The sequence below is a fragment of the Malus sylvestris genome, chromosome 16 (assembly GCF_916048215.2).
Source record: "Malus sylvestris chromosome 16, drMalSylv7.2, whole genome shotgun sequence".
In the NCBI taxonomy this organism is placed as follows: Eukaryota; Viridiplantae; Streptophyta; class Magnoliopsida; order Rosales; family Rosaceae; genus Malus; species Malus sylvestris.
Genome location: NC_062275.1, coordinates 38544444 through 38561122, shown reverse-complemented (window position 1 = coordinate 38561122; position 16679 = coordinate 38544444). Strand labels below are relative to the sequence as shown.

Sequence of the window (16679 nt, the reverse complement as noted above, 5' to 3'; positions counted from 1 at the left end):
TCGGTGAAGACTTTGGTACAACATGAAGTGTTAAGTTTGTGACCTTCGCTAGATTGCTCCGGTCACTAGTGTGGATAAGTAAGTAAATGGATGGGGACAGGGAAGCAAACACAAGATGTACGTGGTTCACCCAGATTGGCTACGTCCACGGAGTAGAGGAGTTCTCATTAATTGTGAAGGGTTTACACAAGTACATAGGTTCAAGCTCTCCTTTAGTGAGTACTAGTGAATGATTTAGTACAAATGACATTAGGAAATATTGTGAGAGAATGATCTTTATTTATAGAAGAGAGTTTCTAGTTTCATTCTGACATTGACACGTGTCGTGTTGTGATTGGCTTCTGATGTTGACACGTGTCGCGCTATGATTGGCTTCTGATGTCGACACATGTCGTGCTGTGATTGGTCTCCTAGTTGGAGGGAAACTCTTCGGGGTCCTTGACGGTATAACGTTGACCGGAGCTTAGTAGTTTCAGGATTAGTCAAGTATGGTACAAACAAAAGTCATCATTACAGCTCCAGCAAAAGGTGCTGACATTCTTACCTATGTTGTCGGGGTGAATGAAAAAGACTGACCACGACGTTGCCAACATTGTAAGGTCAGTGTTCTCAGATAGAGGGGGGGAAAAGCAAAAAGCAAAAAGAAAACAGTTACTGAGCTCGGAGTAAATTCACTTCATATTGTAGAGGCATAAAAGTTTTATTTGTGTGTATCTGCAGCAACGCTTCTTGCACAACACACTGCCTGGCTCCTTTCGTAAAGGTCCTGGATGAAGAATTTGGCAACATTTGTATGTTCAGCATGAATCGAACGGTACACCTTCGAGGACTAATCATTTCTTACTTATGAAAATTTGCAGGCATTGTCAAGGGAACCATGACAACTACTCATTCCTACACTAGACCAGGTAATGAATGGCGCCTACATTCTCCTCTGCATAAAGATTTCATTCTTTCGTTTACGATCAAGCATTGACATTTTGATATCCTGACGATGGAACAAGTAGCACTGAGTGGTGATATGTAGTTCAATCTTATTGTATGTTGGAATTATAATTTTATTCATGGCCTATTCCAGAGGCTCTTGGATGCTTCTCACCGGGACTTAAGGAGAGCTAGAGCGGCAGCGCTAAACATAGTCCCTACAAGCACTGGTGCAGCAAAGGCTGTGTCCCTTGTGCTGCCTCAACTGAAAGGCAAGCTCAATGGCACTGCCCTCCGTGTGCCAACACCTAATGTATCGGTGGTTGACCTTGTGATCAACGTTGCAAAGAAAGGTATTTCAGCAGAAGATGTCAATGCAGCCTTGAGAAAGGCAGCAGACGAACCACTTAAGGGAATATTGGCAGTGTGCGACGTTCCTCTTGTGTCTGTGGACTTCAGGTGCACTGATGTTTCCTCCACCATAGACTCCTCCTTGACCATGGTCATGGGTGAGGATATGGTCAAGGTGGTGGCCTGGTACGACAACGAATGGGGATACAGGTGAGATCAGTCGTTACAAATCTACAAAGAGTTGTCCATTAAAGAAAGTTAATGTTGCATCGAATGCTAAGTCACTATTTATGCGATTGAGTGTTGATCTTCCTGTGGATCATTATGTTTTGCAGTCAAAGGGTTGTGGATTTGGCATATTTGGTGGCAAGCAAGTGGCCAGGCACGGCACAAGCGGGAAGCGGAGACCCATTGGAGGATTTCTGCAAGACAAACCCGGCTGACGAGGAGTGCAAAGTCTATGAAGCATAGGCTATCTTTTCGGCTAATTGTACAGGAGCCAGGGTTTAGCAGTACTTGTTATCAGCAAATGCTTATTTTGTAATGACAATTGAGGAGGGGGAACAAAATCATCAAGTAAATTACACATTAAGACATTTCTCTGAATGATTATCTTTTGAAATAATTATTATCATCAGAGTTTTCTGTGCAAAATTTGATTCAGATTTTGTCCAATCCAACCGCTGCTGTTCAAGTTAATACAGTTTCCGAGCGCAAGCAGTCTACAACGCATAGGCTAGCTATTTTGCTTTTTTTAATAGATCATTGGTTCGACTCGAATATAAAACCTTCCATATATAAAATGAAGGAGAATATCTCAGCCCTCCATTTAAAATCAATTGTCTCTTAGGTCTTCACTCAACCACCACACATCACTTCCCCCTCCCTCAATTTTGACCACCTCTCCTAAGAGAAATTTTTTATTGTGACTGGATTCGGATAGTACATCACGTGTTTTTATATAAATGATGAAAAATCTCTCCTAGGTCTTCTCTGCAACTTCTCTGGCCGCCACATCACCATACTCTCTCTCTGTCTCTCTCCCTCCCTCCCTCCCCAGCCGCCATCACCACCAAAATTCCTCGTGCCACCCCCTCATCGTCGCCACCACCCCAGTATAGTCATCACCACTTCTGAATTTCAACCACCAACAATTATTCCTTCCCCCCCCCCCCCCATCTTAATATTCAAACCTCTCTTTACGATTCTCATCAAACAACCCACTTGCAGATCAGGTCTCTCTCTCCCACCACCACGGCCCCACGACCTCCATCTCCATACCTCTCTCTCGCACTACGACCTCCAAGCCACCATAGCACCACAATCTGCTCGATTTACCAAAAATGGGTACCAACTTTGTCGATATCAGTTTTGAAATAGCCATTCCGAATTAAACTCAATTATTCCATACATTAACAACTATGGAGGGTAATTTATCACAAGATCATTCATTCTCCTCATGGAAATTATGAATTGATACTTGATCTAGAAGGAACATATATTAGTGAAGTATGTGTCTTACTATATTTAACATAATATATTAAATCAGTGAAACTTTAACGAAAAGCTCCTGGTACTGTTCATTTTAACGAAAAACTACATTTTTATACTAAAAAGTCAATCCTAGTTCACGTTACCCTTTATTTTGTCCTTATCGTTAAAACTCAAAATTTTCAAACTTTTTTAATTATTTTTCCTTTAAATCAAATGTTACATTTTTTATGAATATATAGACATGTGCTTGTTCTATTTCAATGAACTTACTAATAGCCATGATCTTAGGGCATAATCTAAATATATTTAGTCTACATAAAGATCACTCACAAAAATGATTTGCATTTACCTATGGAAATAGATCTGATTTTCATTTAAATCAAATGTTACATTTTTTATGAATATGTAGACATGTGCTTGTTTTGTTTCAATGAACTTACTAATAGTCATGATCTTAGGGCATAATCTGAATATATTTAGCCTGCATAAAGATCACTTACAAAAATGATTTGCATTCACCTATGGAAATATATCTGATTGTACAATGCTCAATGAGGCAAACATTTGTTGCTACATCTTCAAATGTTTCAAAAATACATATCTCCAACTAGTCATGAATGTCTTTGGTTAAGACCAATGTTCCATTCATATTTGCAGGGCATGTGGTCTACCATCAGAAACAAATACTTCAACTATCATTTATGAAGATAATGCAACTTGTATTGCTCAAATGAAGAAAAGATTCATCAAGGGTGATAAAACTAAAATCTTCAAAGCTTTTCAATACACATAAGCTTAGAAAGGCCAAAGTAATTGAAGTTAGACAAATTCCAATACCCATTGTAACGATTGGTTCGTTAAACTTATTATAATCAGGAGGAGATATCAATGAGAATGAGTCTCCACTCCAAAAGTATGCAGCTTCAAACATATCGCACGTGTACTATTTTATCACATTGGGCCTTTTTCTAACAATATAGCATTAATGTGACAATTAGAGTTTTGTAATAATATAAATGCCCACACATTGAAAGGAGAAGAACAAACAAGTGGTGGATGACAAAGCCACCAACAATTCACCTACAAATCACTAACAAAGCCATTTTGTTTGTATTTCACACCATTTACTTAAATAGGTGTGGAGACCTGTCTTTCAAAAAAAAAAATATAGGTGTGGAGACCTTATTTGTAAACACGTCACCAAGTCTTATCATTTCTATGTGAGAACAAGAGTTCTACGCAAGCCAAAGAGAAGAGAAAAATAGTTAGCTACTTTAGTGAGATTATATCCTTGGACTTGTATTATTTTAGATAATGAAAAAAACTAGTGATGCTGCTTAGGAGGCGTAGGCACATTTGTTGAACCTTGTAATCGACCATTTTACAACAAATAATACATTTTAATATGTTAAAAGTTCTATAAGAACTAAATTTTAGACCATCTTTTATGATGATTTGATGTGATAATTAATATTAGACCATATCATACGATTTCCAAAATATTAAAAATTAATCTTTTTAGGTCACCTTTTTCTCCTTTCTTTCGGACCTCTTTTAATTAAAAACTTCCAAATATTCAATTTTTATAACAATACTTGCGGCTTGTTGTAGGCATAATTTACTGAACAATTATGGAGGCCATAGAGAGAGAGGGGAGCGGCATGGATAGAGAGAAAGAGAGAGATGTGTAATTGTGAGGTGTCTGTTATTCCACCCCATTGTGCCTTTATTTATAGTAGTAGGAAGGGTAAAACCTTTCCCTTTAGGATTACAACATTTAATAGGTAATCTAATCCTAATAGGAATATAAGATACATTCCCAGATTTCCTAGGATTTACACAATCACATTCCTATTCTAAATATGACTGCAACACTCCCCCTTGAGTGTGTAAATACTCAACAAACCATCGCATCAGATCTTCAGCAGATAAGGTAGAATAGTTTATGAAGTCATCGGCACAACAGGTGATCGCGAGTCTCAAATTTAATTTGACGTATGCATTTGTAAAAACTCATAAAAACCTCGCTATGGTAAAACCCAAGGAATGGGGAAAACCCATAGACTAAGGAGAAAAGTAAGAAAATATACATAATGTCTAAAACAATCGTCAAACTGGACGAAGGTAGTGAACTCAACGGAGTATGATCATCCCAGGATGGGTGCCTCATTAAAACCTAGTTAGGTAGCAAAAACCCAGTGGGAAAAATGCTCCTAATCGTAGGGAAAAAGAGTACATTAAGATCATATGAGTATACTTCTAGATACTCCCCTGAGTTAGACATAACTTCTAAATAAGAGAACTCTAAGCGATTCAACTCAGATAATTAGGCATACCAATTCATCGGACAAGCTTCTGGAAGGTTGACTTCGGCAGTGACGTCGTGTAGAGGTCGGCAAGGTTGTCTGGGATCGGTTTGCATGACTTCAATCTCTTGATGCTTTACTGATGTAGATGTAGACGCAATATGTCTTGGCATTAACTTCGTTGATGTATCATGGTTTGGTCGGGTTGATACATGTGGCATAATCTTCATAGATCATTGTTGGGACTCAACGATAGATGAAAAATAGCAAGTACTTTCGATATGCTTAACAAGAACTCCTAACCATGTCTCACTTGTGGCGTAGTGAAGTGAGGTGAGTCTTGGAACGATTCGAAGATTTCGCAACTAAGGTCATATCGTGGACCTCCAAGATATTGTGATATCCCTAATGGTAAAGACATAACTATTTGGGGATTTTGCCTTGTGCGGGTTTGATAAGTAACCAGCATCAACATAACAAACAAGGCAAGCATCATTCTAAGGAATAGGGGGCTTGGATCCGCTGAGATGCGTTGGGATTTGCCCATGTAATACCTTCAGGGTATGTCTTTAATACCAATTTAGTGGTTGCGTGTAGGCGCGGTGCTGCATCTTTACCAAGATCAACAGCGAAGGAGATGTCCTGTCTAAATACAATGAGCTAAGTACAACGAAGCGCAAAGTTGAACTTAGATAAGGAATTTCGGATTCCATAACCTCTTCAAGGGTCTCATTTGCATATAACGTGTGGACGATCAAAGGTATACTCAAAGGTGACACGTTCGGGGTGTAGTTCGACTGGTAGACCAAAATACCGTCAGAACAATGCTTTAACTTCAGGTCAAGGCATAAGTGAGTTTTCCCAAGATCCTTCATCTCAAATTCCATCTTCAGGTGCGAGTAAGTTTTCTCAAGCTCTTCCAGAGTCTTAGTGAGATTCGTGTTTAACGACATAAACTGTAACTCTAGCAATTTGGAATAAGACTTCATAGTTTAACCCGCAAGGGCATAATTCATCCTTGACTGATCAAATAATCACTTAAGACGGGTATACCATATCTGTCGGATTGTAAGTGAACGCCTTAAACAAGTTAAGAGGGTGTTCCGTGGTTTTGGAACTATTTGAACCAATCCATGTAATTCTTCGGGAACTTACATGCAATTCTCCGTATCAATATCCCCATGGAGAAACACTAACCACATTTCATAATGTTGCTTGTTGATGCACAAAACCGGAGGTCTTGGAACAACGTAAATCCGACCGTGAATCTGCAAGTAAAGTAAATAACACAAGATGTATCGTGGTTCACCCCAAGGTTTGGGTTACGTCCACACTGATTGTATTATATTTCTCTGAGAAGTGAGGGAGAAAGAGAGCTCTGAGAGTGAGAGCGTTGAGAGGGTGAGAGAGGCTTCAGAAATAGCCTCTGAGGGTGAGAATGAGCCTCTCCCTAATTGTGAGGGTGAGGGGTCCTTTTATAGAATAAGGACTCCTCACTTATTACATATTTGCCCCTTCCTTTATCCCATAATTACATTTAAGTCCCCTGAGTATTTGTACGATATCTAAATACGAGGCCCTAAATATGGTATAAACAGTAGTCCCCCAAGTCTTCAGTCAAGAGAGTCTTTTGGCTGGAGACTTGAAAATCAGTCCATGTGTGGGCCGAAGTAACTAGATGTCGTCTAGAACTAATGCTTGATATGAGGCGGTGCCCAATCTGAAATGATGCTCAACTAGAAGTAGCACATGTTGCGAGGCCGCTCTGCTTGTAGCTTATGTTGCCTTGGTTGGCTCGGCTTGTGGCGTTTGAAGGTGAGGGAGTCCCTTTTATAGAATAAGGGCTCGCTCCTCAATACATAAGTGATGGGTTAGAGTTGATGCTCGCAGCGAGGCGGTTGCTCAGTAGGCGGCGATGCTCTCTAATGGTGATGAGAGAGTCCCTTTTATAGAATAAGGGCTCGCTCCTCAATACATAAGTGATGGGTTAGGAGTGATGCTTGCAGCGATGCGATTGCTTAGTAGGCGGCGATGCTCTCTAATGGTGGTGAGGGAGTCCCTTTTATAGAATAAGGGCTCGCTCCTCAATACATAAATCATGGGTGATCTTTTAATGAAAGTGAGGGAGTCCCTTTTATAGAATAAGGGCTCGCTCCTTAATACATAAATAATGGGCTAGAGTCCCCCAAGTATTTTTCATGAGGCCCAGTTGAGGCCCAATATATGGTACATAATGTAGTCCCCCAAGTCTTCGGTCAATAGAGTCTGTTGGCTGGAGACTTCAAATTGAATCCATGTATGGGCCGAAGTGGCGGTTGTTCAGAGGCGGTATTTGTATACCCTGCACTGAAGCTTTGTAGGTGAAGCTTTGCAAGTGAAGCTTTGAAGCTAGAGCTCTATAAATGAAGCTTTCGAAGCTGGAGCTTTTGTAAATGAAGCTTTTGAAGCTGATTGACATGAGTGATGCTCATGAATGTTTATGTTGATTGACATGAGTGATGCTCATGGATGTTGTCATGAGTGATGCTCATGAATGTTAACATGAGTTATGCTCATGAATGTTGACATGAATGATGGTCATGAATGTTTATGCATGATTGTCATGAGTGATGCTCATGAATGTTTATGTATGAATGACATGAGTAGTGCTCATGTATAATTTGGAGTACTAGGCGTACTTTTGATCACCTGGTTGGTGGCATGAAGGAGAGTATGGGTTGTACATTTCATCACCTGGTTGGTGGCATGAATGTCTAGTTGCCAAATGATATTAGAGTACGGGTTGTACATTTCATCACCTAGTTGGTGGCATGAATGGCTAGTTGCCAAATGATATTAGAGTACGGGTTGTACATTTCATCACCTAGTTGGTGGTAATAGCGGTAGGTTGCCGAATAATTTTGGAGTACTGGGTGTACTTTTGATCACCTGATTGGTGGTAGTAGCGGCAGGGTGCCGAATAATTTTTGTAGTACTGGATGTAATTTTAGTCACCGGGTTGGTGCTATTTTGGGCTTATGGGCCTTTGCCCTCCACGCAACATTCCAGCCCATTTTTTTTGGGGTTTGCCTTTTTTTTTTTTTTTTTTTTTTTTTTTTTTTTTACCCTCTGATGGGGTTTATACATATGTTTCCGAAAGATAAGGAAAATAAATTACATCATTCTGGTGGGGTGTTTATTCCTTACTTTTGCAGTATTTTTCTTCTGCACTCTCTCTGTCTCTGGCAGACATAAAGAATCATAATAATAGAAAAATCTTTTGCTTTTCTCTTTTGCTTTTCTGCTTTTCCTTTTGCTTTTGTTTCTGTTTCCCACTACTTTTCTCTTTTCCTTTTTGCTTTCCACTGCGTTTGCTTTACTTTTGCTTTCCCATGTGCTCTCGTAGACAATGGGTTGAGAGAATATTGTTGTAAGGCTATCTTTTGCTTTTCTTGATCTCTCACATGCCCCCACAGTGTGGTAGCTGAAAGCTTGTCCCTTCTCTGTCCACTGACCATGTCGACTTTCATAAAATAGAGCCAATTCTATTTAAGCAGAAAATGACCCCACCGACACCTGTCTCTAGTGGCCAGAGGTTGGCACATGGTGTATTGCAGCAAAACCCACTTGTTTCAGTGTCATGCTTCAGTCGGTGATCATTGCCACTTAAAATTCCTTCCTCTACGTGCCTTGTATGATGACGAATTTGCTGCTCACCATGCAACAGCACATCATTTTTTGCCATGCTGAAAATTGCTATCCTTATAGCCCTCACCTTCTTCCACTGGACTTGGAAGTTCAGTCACTATTGCTACAGTTGGCGTTGGCTCAGTTTTGAAAAAATGGAGCAACACTCAGGTCTTGGCGGACCAGAGTTTCAACGAGGGAAGTGAGGAGCTAGCTGAAATTCTTCCCAGAACACATATTTTCTAGCAGCAAACTCCTTCAACATATCTTTGAAACTGATGAGGCGATAAAACCCGTCCAATTCCCCATTTCAATGGCGGTGATCGCCGTACTCGGATACTACCCGTCGGTAGTCTGCAGGAAAATCAGGCCAGCGGGTAGGGTCCCGACGCGCGAGGGGGAGAGTGTGGTGGTCGAAGTAGTCTCTACAGTCCAAAACGGTGTCGTCATTCTCCAACATCCAGCTGTCGTGCTTCTCCGACGTCGCCGAGCTTGGATCACACGCGTAGTTCAGCTTCTCTTCGACTGAGTTATCATTGAAGAAGGTGAGGCCAGCGCGCTTAATGGCATCAAGTAAGGCGGCGGGTAAGCTGTGATTGGTAACGTGGAAGGCTCCCCAGTCTCTGCAGGTTTGTCCGATTGAGGCCTGAATTGAGTCGCGGCGGGTCGGGTCAAATCTGAATAGGTCGATGATGGAATGTTGGTTGAGGATGATGGTATGTTGGGTCGATACTGGGGGGGTTGAATGTATTAGGGTGGAACTTGGGTCAAACCGGCTTAGGCCCGGCTTTGAATCTTCATGGGCTCCTCCGCCACTTTTTTTTTTTTTGGATTGGGGGTGAGACCAGTCACCAAGAGAGCCTGCACGTTTCAAGGGGAGGACGAAAAAGAGAGTTTTAGAATATGATCAATCCCGTCTTTCGCGTTTGCCTGGCCACCAATTCCACGTGTTGGCAGTCAGGTTTTCTTACATGAAAAGAGCTGGTGGGAGGGGTGGAACTTGTGCAAATAATTGCCTAGCCAGAGAAAGATGGTGGTGTCTCTGAGTGTGGGTGTTGGGTTTCTGCAGATTCATGGTGGAGGTGAAAAATTGAAAGAGAACCGACACAACTTTTCGTATCGATTCCCACAGACGGCGCCAAATGTTGATGCACAAAACCGGAGGTCTTGGAACAACATAAATCCGACCGTGAATCTGTAAGTAAAGTAAATAACACAAGATGTATCGTGGTTCACCCCAAGGTTTGGGCTACGTCCACACTGATTGTATTATATTTCTCTGAGAAGTGAGGGAGAGAGAGAGCTCTGAGAGTGAGAGCGTTGAGAGGGTGAGAGAGGCTTCAGAAATGGCCTCTGAAGGTGAGAATGAGCCTCTCCCTAATTGTGAGGGTGAGGGGTCCTTTTATAGAATAAGGACTCCTCACTTATTACATATTTGCCCCTTCCTTTATCCCATAATTACATTTAAGTCCCCTGAGTATTTGTACGATATCTAAATACGAGGCCCTAAATATGGTATAAACACTGCTATCAATCACATGACGTTTGAGAGAAACCTTGCACCGTAAGGTGTGCATCATATCGCACTATTTCATTCATCTCATAATGCTTCCTTTCCCATTTGTAACACAACGAAGTTACCTTGGGCAGTGTAGGAACGACAAGTCCAATACACACTTTGGTAAGGAATTTGACCTGGATTGTAACTTTAGTTGTCCAATCAGTTCTACGTTGTCACTTAATCAACGGAACACGGTTCGATATCGTCGCTTTTCATTTATGTCGGTAGCTACCATATAAGTGAAAACATCATCGATGATAATCTCATTTCAATTCCATTTTCTCATCCAAACTAGTATACTGGACCAAGAACTTCAAGTCTTGGGAGTAATTCGGATTAATCTCATGAGATGGAAATGATTTGAGACAACAATCGAGTTTAGATTCATTGTTGTGCCGTGTCTTCCTCTTCCAGGGAAGTGAATCCTACGAACCGAATGATATGTCGTGCTCCAGGCCAAGATATATTGATTAGCTATCTGCCGGTGTACCGGACCGTCCAACCGGGGCGTCCAAACCATCCAACATGGGCGGCACACCCTTCAAGGATGTTGACTCGACGTCCGTTAAGTACGTCTATCCTTGCAGGCATGTTTGCAGCTGGTATATGATCTCGTCACTTTAGCTAGATCAGAGGAATGCGTCTGGAGCAACATTCTGAAATCTAGAATTCGTCGCACTTGCTTATCACACTTGTGCGGTATGGGGATCGAGATGAGACATAGTGGGCAACGTCCACGCAAATTCGCGCCGTTCTACAGGAACGTTAACATTCTTATCTCCCCCTAACGGCGGGAAAACGGTCTCATTAAAGTGACAAGCCGTAAATGAGAGGTAAAGAGATCGCGTGCAAGGGCTCGAATAGAGCTAGTGTGAAGGAGAATCATGATCGACAAAAGATTCCCATCCTTCTTTGAGGACCCAAGGTGGTATGTTGTGGCGACGCAACTTGGCACATGGAATGCGCACCCAAATGCGTAAATACGAAAGTCGTCAGGTTCGTACCCAGTAACCAACTGTAACGTCATATAGGTTGGGTGGCAATAGGCCTCAAGGCGGACCAACATAGCTGCGTGCAAGATTGCATAGCCCTAGGCAAAGACCGAAAACTTGGTACGTTTACCAAAATTCAGGCGATCATTTAAATTGCGCTTTATGATCGCTAGGTGAGGCTATTTGGGGTGAACATGGTGTTGGAAATGTGCCCTAAAACCAATCATGTGATGATACTTTACGGACATTTCACATGTTAAACTAATCTAGTTTAATATAAAGGGCAAAGATTATTGTTTGAGCCGTCTCATATAAATGTTATATGCTTAAACGATAAAGTCCAAGGAATATGTGATTGGAAGAATGTAATCTAATGAAGTTAGATTCATGAGACCATTCTTTCGTAGACACATCCTAAATGTTCCTGATCATAGGATTGCCAATTGGGCATTGACAGTCCGTCAAGATCGGTACGTGCTATGTCTTCTCTCAGGGAGAGTGACTAGTCTCGAGTCATTGGTGTGTGTGACGTCAAGACAAGTACGTAGGTGCTCAGTAGAGAATGAGTTCACTGAACGCGATCAACGAAGAGTTCTCATACTCATGTCACATGAGAACTCATGTTTGGGATAATGCAAATTAGTCTTTTGACCTGAGGCATCACAGTTGTCTTGTGGTTAAGTCCTTGATCTTTGATTATGTCAATGTCACCCCATCGGGGTGTCCACGGCATCGTTGGGGTTAAGCCACTTAGTCATGGAGGCAAGTGAATGCGCAACAAGGGATCTCTAACCTTCAAACCGTTTGAGGGAGAATACTCTATGATATGATTTAGAATCTCTGGCCAGAGTATGATTGAGATTTAGAAAAGTCGTTCTAAATCACATTCAAGGAAATCATATAAGAACACGAATCACATTGGATAGTAGACATGAATAAATAAACTATCAAACCAAACAATGTGGTCAGGAGTATTAGATTAGAGAAAGACCGTATTGCATTTGTAATCCTAAACTGAATAGGTTCTTAACCTCTTCTGATTAGCTTGGGTAACCATGACATACGGCTAGGTGTCACTCATGGTTTGTGGAAGCCCTAAAAGTGTATTATCACTAAAGGGAGAATTGAAAGTAAGTTTCAATTCATAATCGATTTGAAAGAGTTTTGATCGCCCACTGCCTCGCTAAAAGGAATCTAATGGATCGTACACCGTATAAGGTGGAGATGGATGAAACAAACTAAATGAGTAAGAACAATTGAATAGTTTAATTATTTATGGCAAGGATTAATTAATATGTTAATTAATCAAACGAATAAGTTCGTTAAAGACCTCGGGATAGGTTTTGGACCTTAAGGCCCAATGGGCTTCGAACGTCAAGCCCATTGACTTAAGTTGTATGACAACTTAATGAATAATGATTCACTAAGACCCAAAAGCCCAAACAACCCCCCATGGCCGGCCATATAGAGAAAGGGTAGTGAACTTGCTTTAATTACAAGTTTGCCACTCAAATGAATAAAGGTATAAATATGACTTTATAGCCTTTTATTCATTAAAGGGTTTGTTTTGGGGAAAATTGGTGAGAATTGTCTCTCCATTTCTTTCTAGAAAAGCCGGCCACCATGGAAGTTGTAGCTAGCCATCTATTCTTCCATGGTCACTCATTTATCATCCATGCTCTCCTTGGTGTAGATCCATCCAAATCCATGGATCTTAGATGCAAGGAATGAAGGCCCTATCTCTTGGGTGATTAACCTTTGTTTAAATACAAAGAGGAATCTACAAAGGTATATATATTTCAACTCACTTTGTTTTGAGTTGTTTATTGGTTCACCAATCTACTAGGCTTTGAATTTCTTGGTTAATGTTTTGTTTTTAAGTGCATGCTAGCATGATTCCGCCTTTAATTGTTAATTGCATGCTATATTGATGTTGCTTAAATGAACATGTTTTTACAAAATAATCCTTCAAGTGGTATCAGAGCCTAGGTCTAGTAGTTGGTGAATCCTTTTGGGTTTTGTAGTTCATAGTTTGTGATTTAAAAGTTGTAATATGTTACAAGCTTTATTCTTGTTTCTTTGAATATAAATTTTGTTAGAAAATTTGCCATCTCAAATGTTGTAGATGTAGTTCATATGAGCATGAATATTGGAGCTAAAATTTGGTGCCATGACTTTGGGGATTTTCGGCCAAATCCAAAGGGTGGATTTTTGGGTTCTTGTTTGACTTGTTAAATGTGTTTTCAAGTGACTTTTGGAACCCTTATGTACCCTAGTTTGGTTAGATGTTATTTCCCTAAAGTTTGAATGGTTTTGGAATGTTTTTGGGTGAAAAAAGTTCATGGAAAAATTTTGGGTTTTTCATGAATGTTCTTCATTGTTCTTGACATTTTTGCCAAGAACAAAAAGGTTTGTGTTTTGATTCAAAGTTTTGGTTAATTTCATAAAGTCTTTGTTTTGTGTTGGTTGATGTGAATTTTCTATCACCAAAACATTTATTTTGAAAGGTGATAGAAATTGTGATGGGTGTGTAAGACTTACACACCTTACACACCACATGCATGGTTTTATGATTCACAACAACCAAAAACCACTTGCAAGGCTTTATGAAATTGTTGAAAAAATTTCCAAATTTTTGTGGACTTATCTCCACTCCCTTTCCCTCTCTAAAAACCGGCCACCCTTTCAAGTGGGGTACTTTTGGGGCTTTTATGCAATTACATAAAGTTTTGATACTTTTGTGTATTTGCACTTTGGCCCAAAAGTTTACGTTTTTACGTTTAGGTCCAAAAACGCTAAAGGACAAATTGTTTTGTTCCTTTAATGAAGTTTTTGCATTGATTAAATTTTGGGTTCTATTGTAATTACATGAAGTAGTGGACTTTTGTGTCTTTACAAAGTGACCCCAAAAGTTTTGCAATATAGCCCAAAAGTTGAGGTTAATTGCTTTATGGCCCAAAAGTTGTGGTTATTGCATATTGGCCCAAATTAATTAGAGAACAAAATTGTTTTGTCTCTTTAAATGAGAATTGGATTTTCATTTTGTTTAGCTCCATTTAAATCAATTTTATGGATACAAAAACCAAATGAAAATGTTGCATTCAATTTAATTAGTTAAAGTGTTAATTAATTAAAGGGTGATTATGAACCTAAGCCTAATATAATTGAGCTATGTGATAGGCCGTTTCAAATTTGTTTGAACCATGGGAATGTGTAGATTAGATTTTGGTTGTAATTTGATTTGATCAAATGTTGTAAAAGGGCTTAAGCTCTTCTTTACTTTAAAGTAATTTGTTTTATGCAAATGTTGTAATGAGCATAAGCTCACCTTTACTTTGAAGTACTTCTTTCTTGCTTTATTTGATATGCATGAAAATGAAGTAGTTGGGTCCAACGCCCCTAAGACAACACGCCTTAATGTGATTAAACGCGTAACTAAAATCAATCACCATCCCTAGACCGAGATTCAACACAAGGCTCGTGTTGAATCTAAACAAAGGTTCATAGTCATCCTAAGGCCCTAAGGCAACTATATAGTCCATCAAATGAATGCAAAGGTTATGTTAGTAGTATCATATACTCTTGCTTTAAAAACCGTTTTATAAGCATAGTGGGAGTATTATATACAACTAAATCAATCATATGGACCAATAGTTGTAATAGGACCAAATAGTTTTAATAGAGATTAAAATGTATATTTATATGTGATGAGACCTAAAACCCTCAACCAAACAATTATTAAGTTGATAAGCGTGAGAGTGCTTTGAACACTCTTTCGTAGGCCTTCCACCGTGGTGGGCTCCAATCGTTTATGACTTGTACACCGGCTTCACCCTATCATGGGGGAGTACAAAGTGCATGCTTATACTCAGGAGGAATCCATAAACATATGATGAGGTTACTGTAGGCAACGAGGATGGCCGACATCGTATCATCGTGAGGCTATTCTTGAACCCCTTCACGAACTAAGCATGGTGGGAATGACTTAACTAAGTGCAATGGAACCAACATCATATCATTGTGAGGTGACATTCTCTAGAGGCCAAATAAGATGGGTACTTGCATTTGTTGCAAATGAGTAAGTGTACTCTCTCATTATTATTAATGCTAGCCAACATCATATCATTGTGAGGTGGGCTTGGTAATAGTGAGCCTCCCATACCCTACTAAGAGTTTCATCCAAAACTCTCGAATTCCAATGAGGGATATGGAATTTGCCAAAAATAGTGGGTGGTGCTATTTTGATTTAAAGACCCGAATCAAATGGCTTAAAATCAATCAATTTATATTCGTTATGTATTTGTTTACCAATATATTTGCAAACGCTATCCAACACTTGACAAATAAAACCGAATGTTTTAGTTTCCGGACTTAGTACCACAATCCCAAAGAATGTCTTATAAAGATTGCATATGTATCTAAGTAGTCTCATCCTCACAATCTTCCTAATGATAATGTATCATTGGAAGAACATGTTAGAAAAGTCTATCATGAAGAGGACAACACAAACAACCAATGCTTAATCCTTTGTTAAATGAACAAAGGAACTTACGAAGATTAGCATAATGACAAAGACACTTTTAGTGTTATTAGTTCTTCACTTACAAATTGTTGTATGAAGAAATAATAGTTGCTTTGAACAACCCTTAGTCAATGCAAACACTAGTGCTTGTTTCTTTGTTAAATGAACAAAGAACTTGAGAAGAAAGCACAAAGGCATGGACACTTAATGTGCCATGATTCTTCACTTACAAATTGTTGTATGAAGAAATGAGAGTTGCTTTGAACAACTCTTGAAAGTTTGTAATTATGTTTAGAACATAATGGTTGGTTGACAAAAATAGTCCATTAACATGGACTTATGATGATTTTGAATCATTGAGTGTTGAAGTGATAAACCACTTAACGAGACGGAAACTAGGCAAGGACTTCACCTTTGTGTCCCTATCCTAATCGTTCACTAAGTTTATTGTAAACTATGTAGTGTACAATAAACACATGCTCTCCAAAATGTTTGATGTGTATAACACAATTGAAATAAGTTTCAAGAGAGATAGTGGGAGTTTAGGGACCTTGACTATGGTAGTCAAAGGAGAAGTCAAATGAAGAAAGCGAAATAACTCCAAGGGAACAAACTTTCTTTATGAAAGGATGGACATTGGAAGGGGTATTTGCAAGAAATGTCTTGCAAGTGTCAAGAACACACCTTTCGAAGGTGTTGTAAATTGTTCTTGAATAGTTCAAAACAGTTGGTTCTTCTACTTGAATGTTTGATTCCGTATTAGTAACTATGTTTTACAATCGTTGTAAAAGTGTGGCTAATAAGAAGTAGAAGATTAATGAGAGAAGAGAAAGTACTTCACATTCGGAAAGTGAATAAAATAT

The 16679-nt window shown here is 39.6% G+C and overlaps 1 protein-coding gene and 1 pseudogene across 1 annotated transcript; one reads left to right on the top strand and one right to left on the bottom strand.

Moving 5' to 3' along the window:
* The window catches only part of LOC126609375 (glyceraldehyde-3-phosphate dehydrogenase B, chloroplastic-like), a 50136-nt pseudogene extending 48375 nt beyond the window's left edge, over positions 1–1761 (top strand).
* A 7290-nt stretch (positions 1762–9051) lies between these two features.
* Positions 9052–9816, bottom strand: LOC126609358 (leucoanthocyanidin dioxygenase-like). Its single transcript, XM_050277287.1, has 2 exons — positions 9713–9816; positions 9052–9418 (listed from the first exon to the last, which is right to left on the bottom strand). Exons 1-2 carry the CDS (start codon positions 9814–9816, stop codon positions 9052–9054), a joined length of 471 nt encoding a protein of 156 aa, XP_050133244.1.
* Between the last annotated feature and the right edge of the window lie 6863 nt (positions 9817–16679).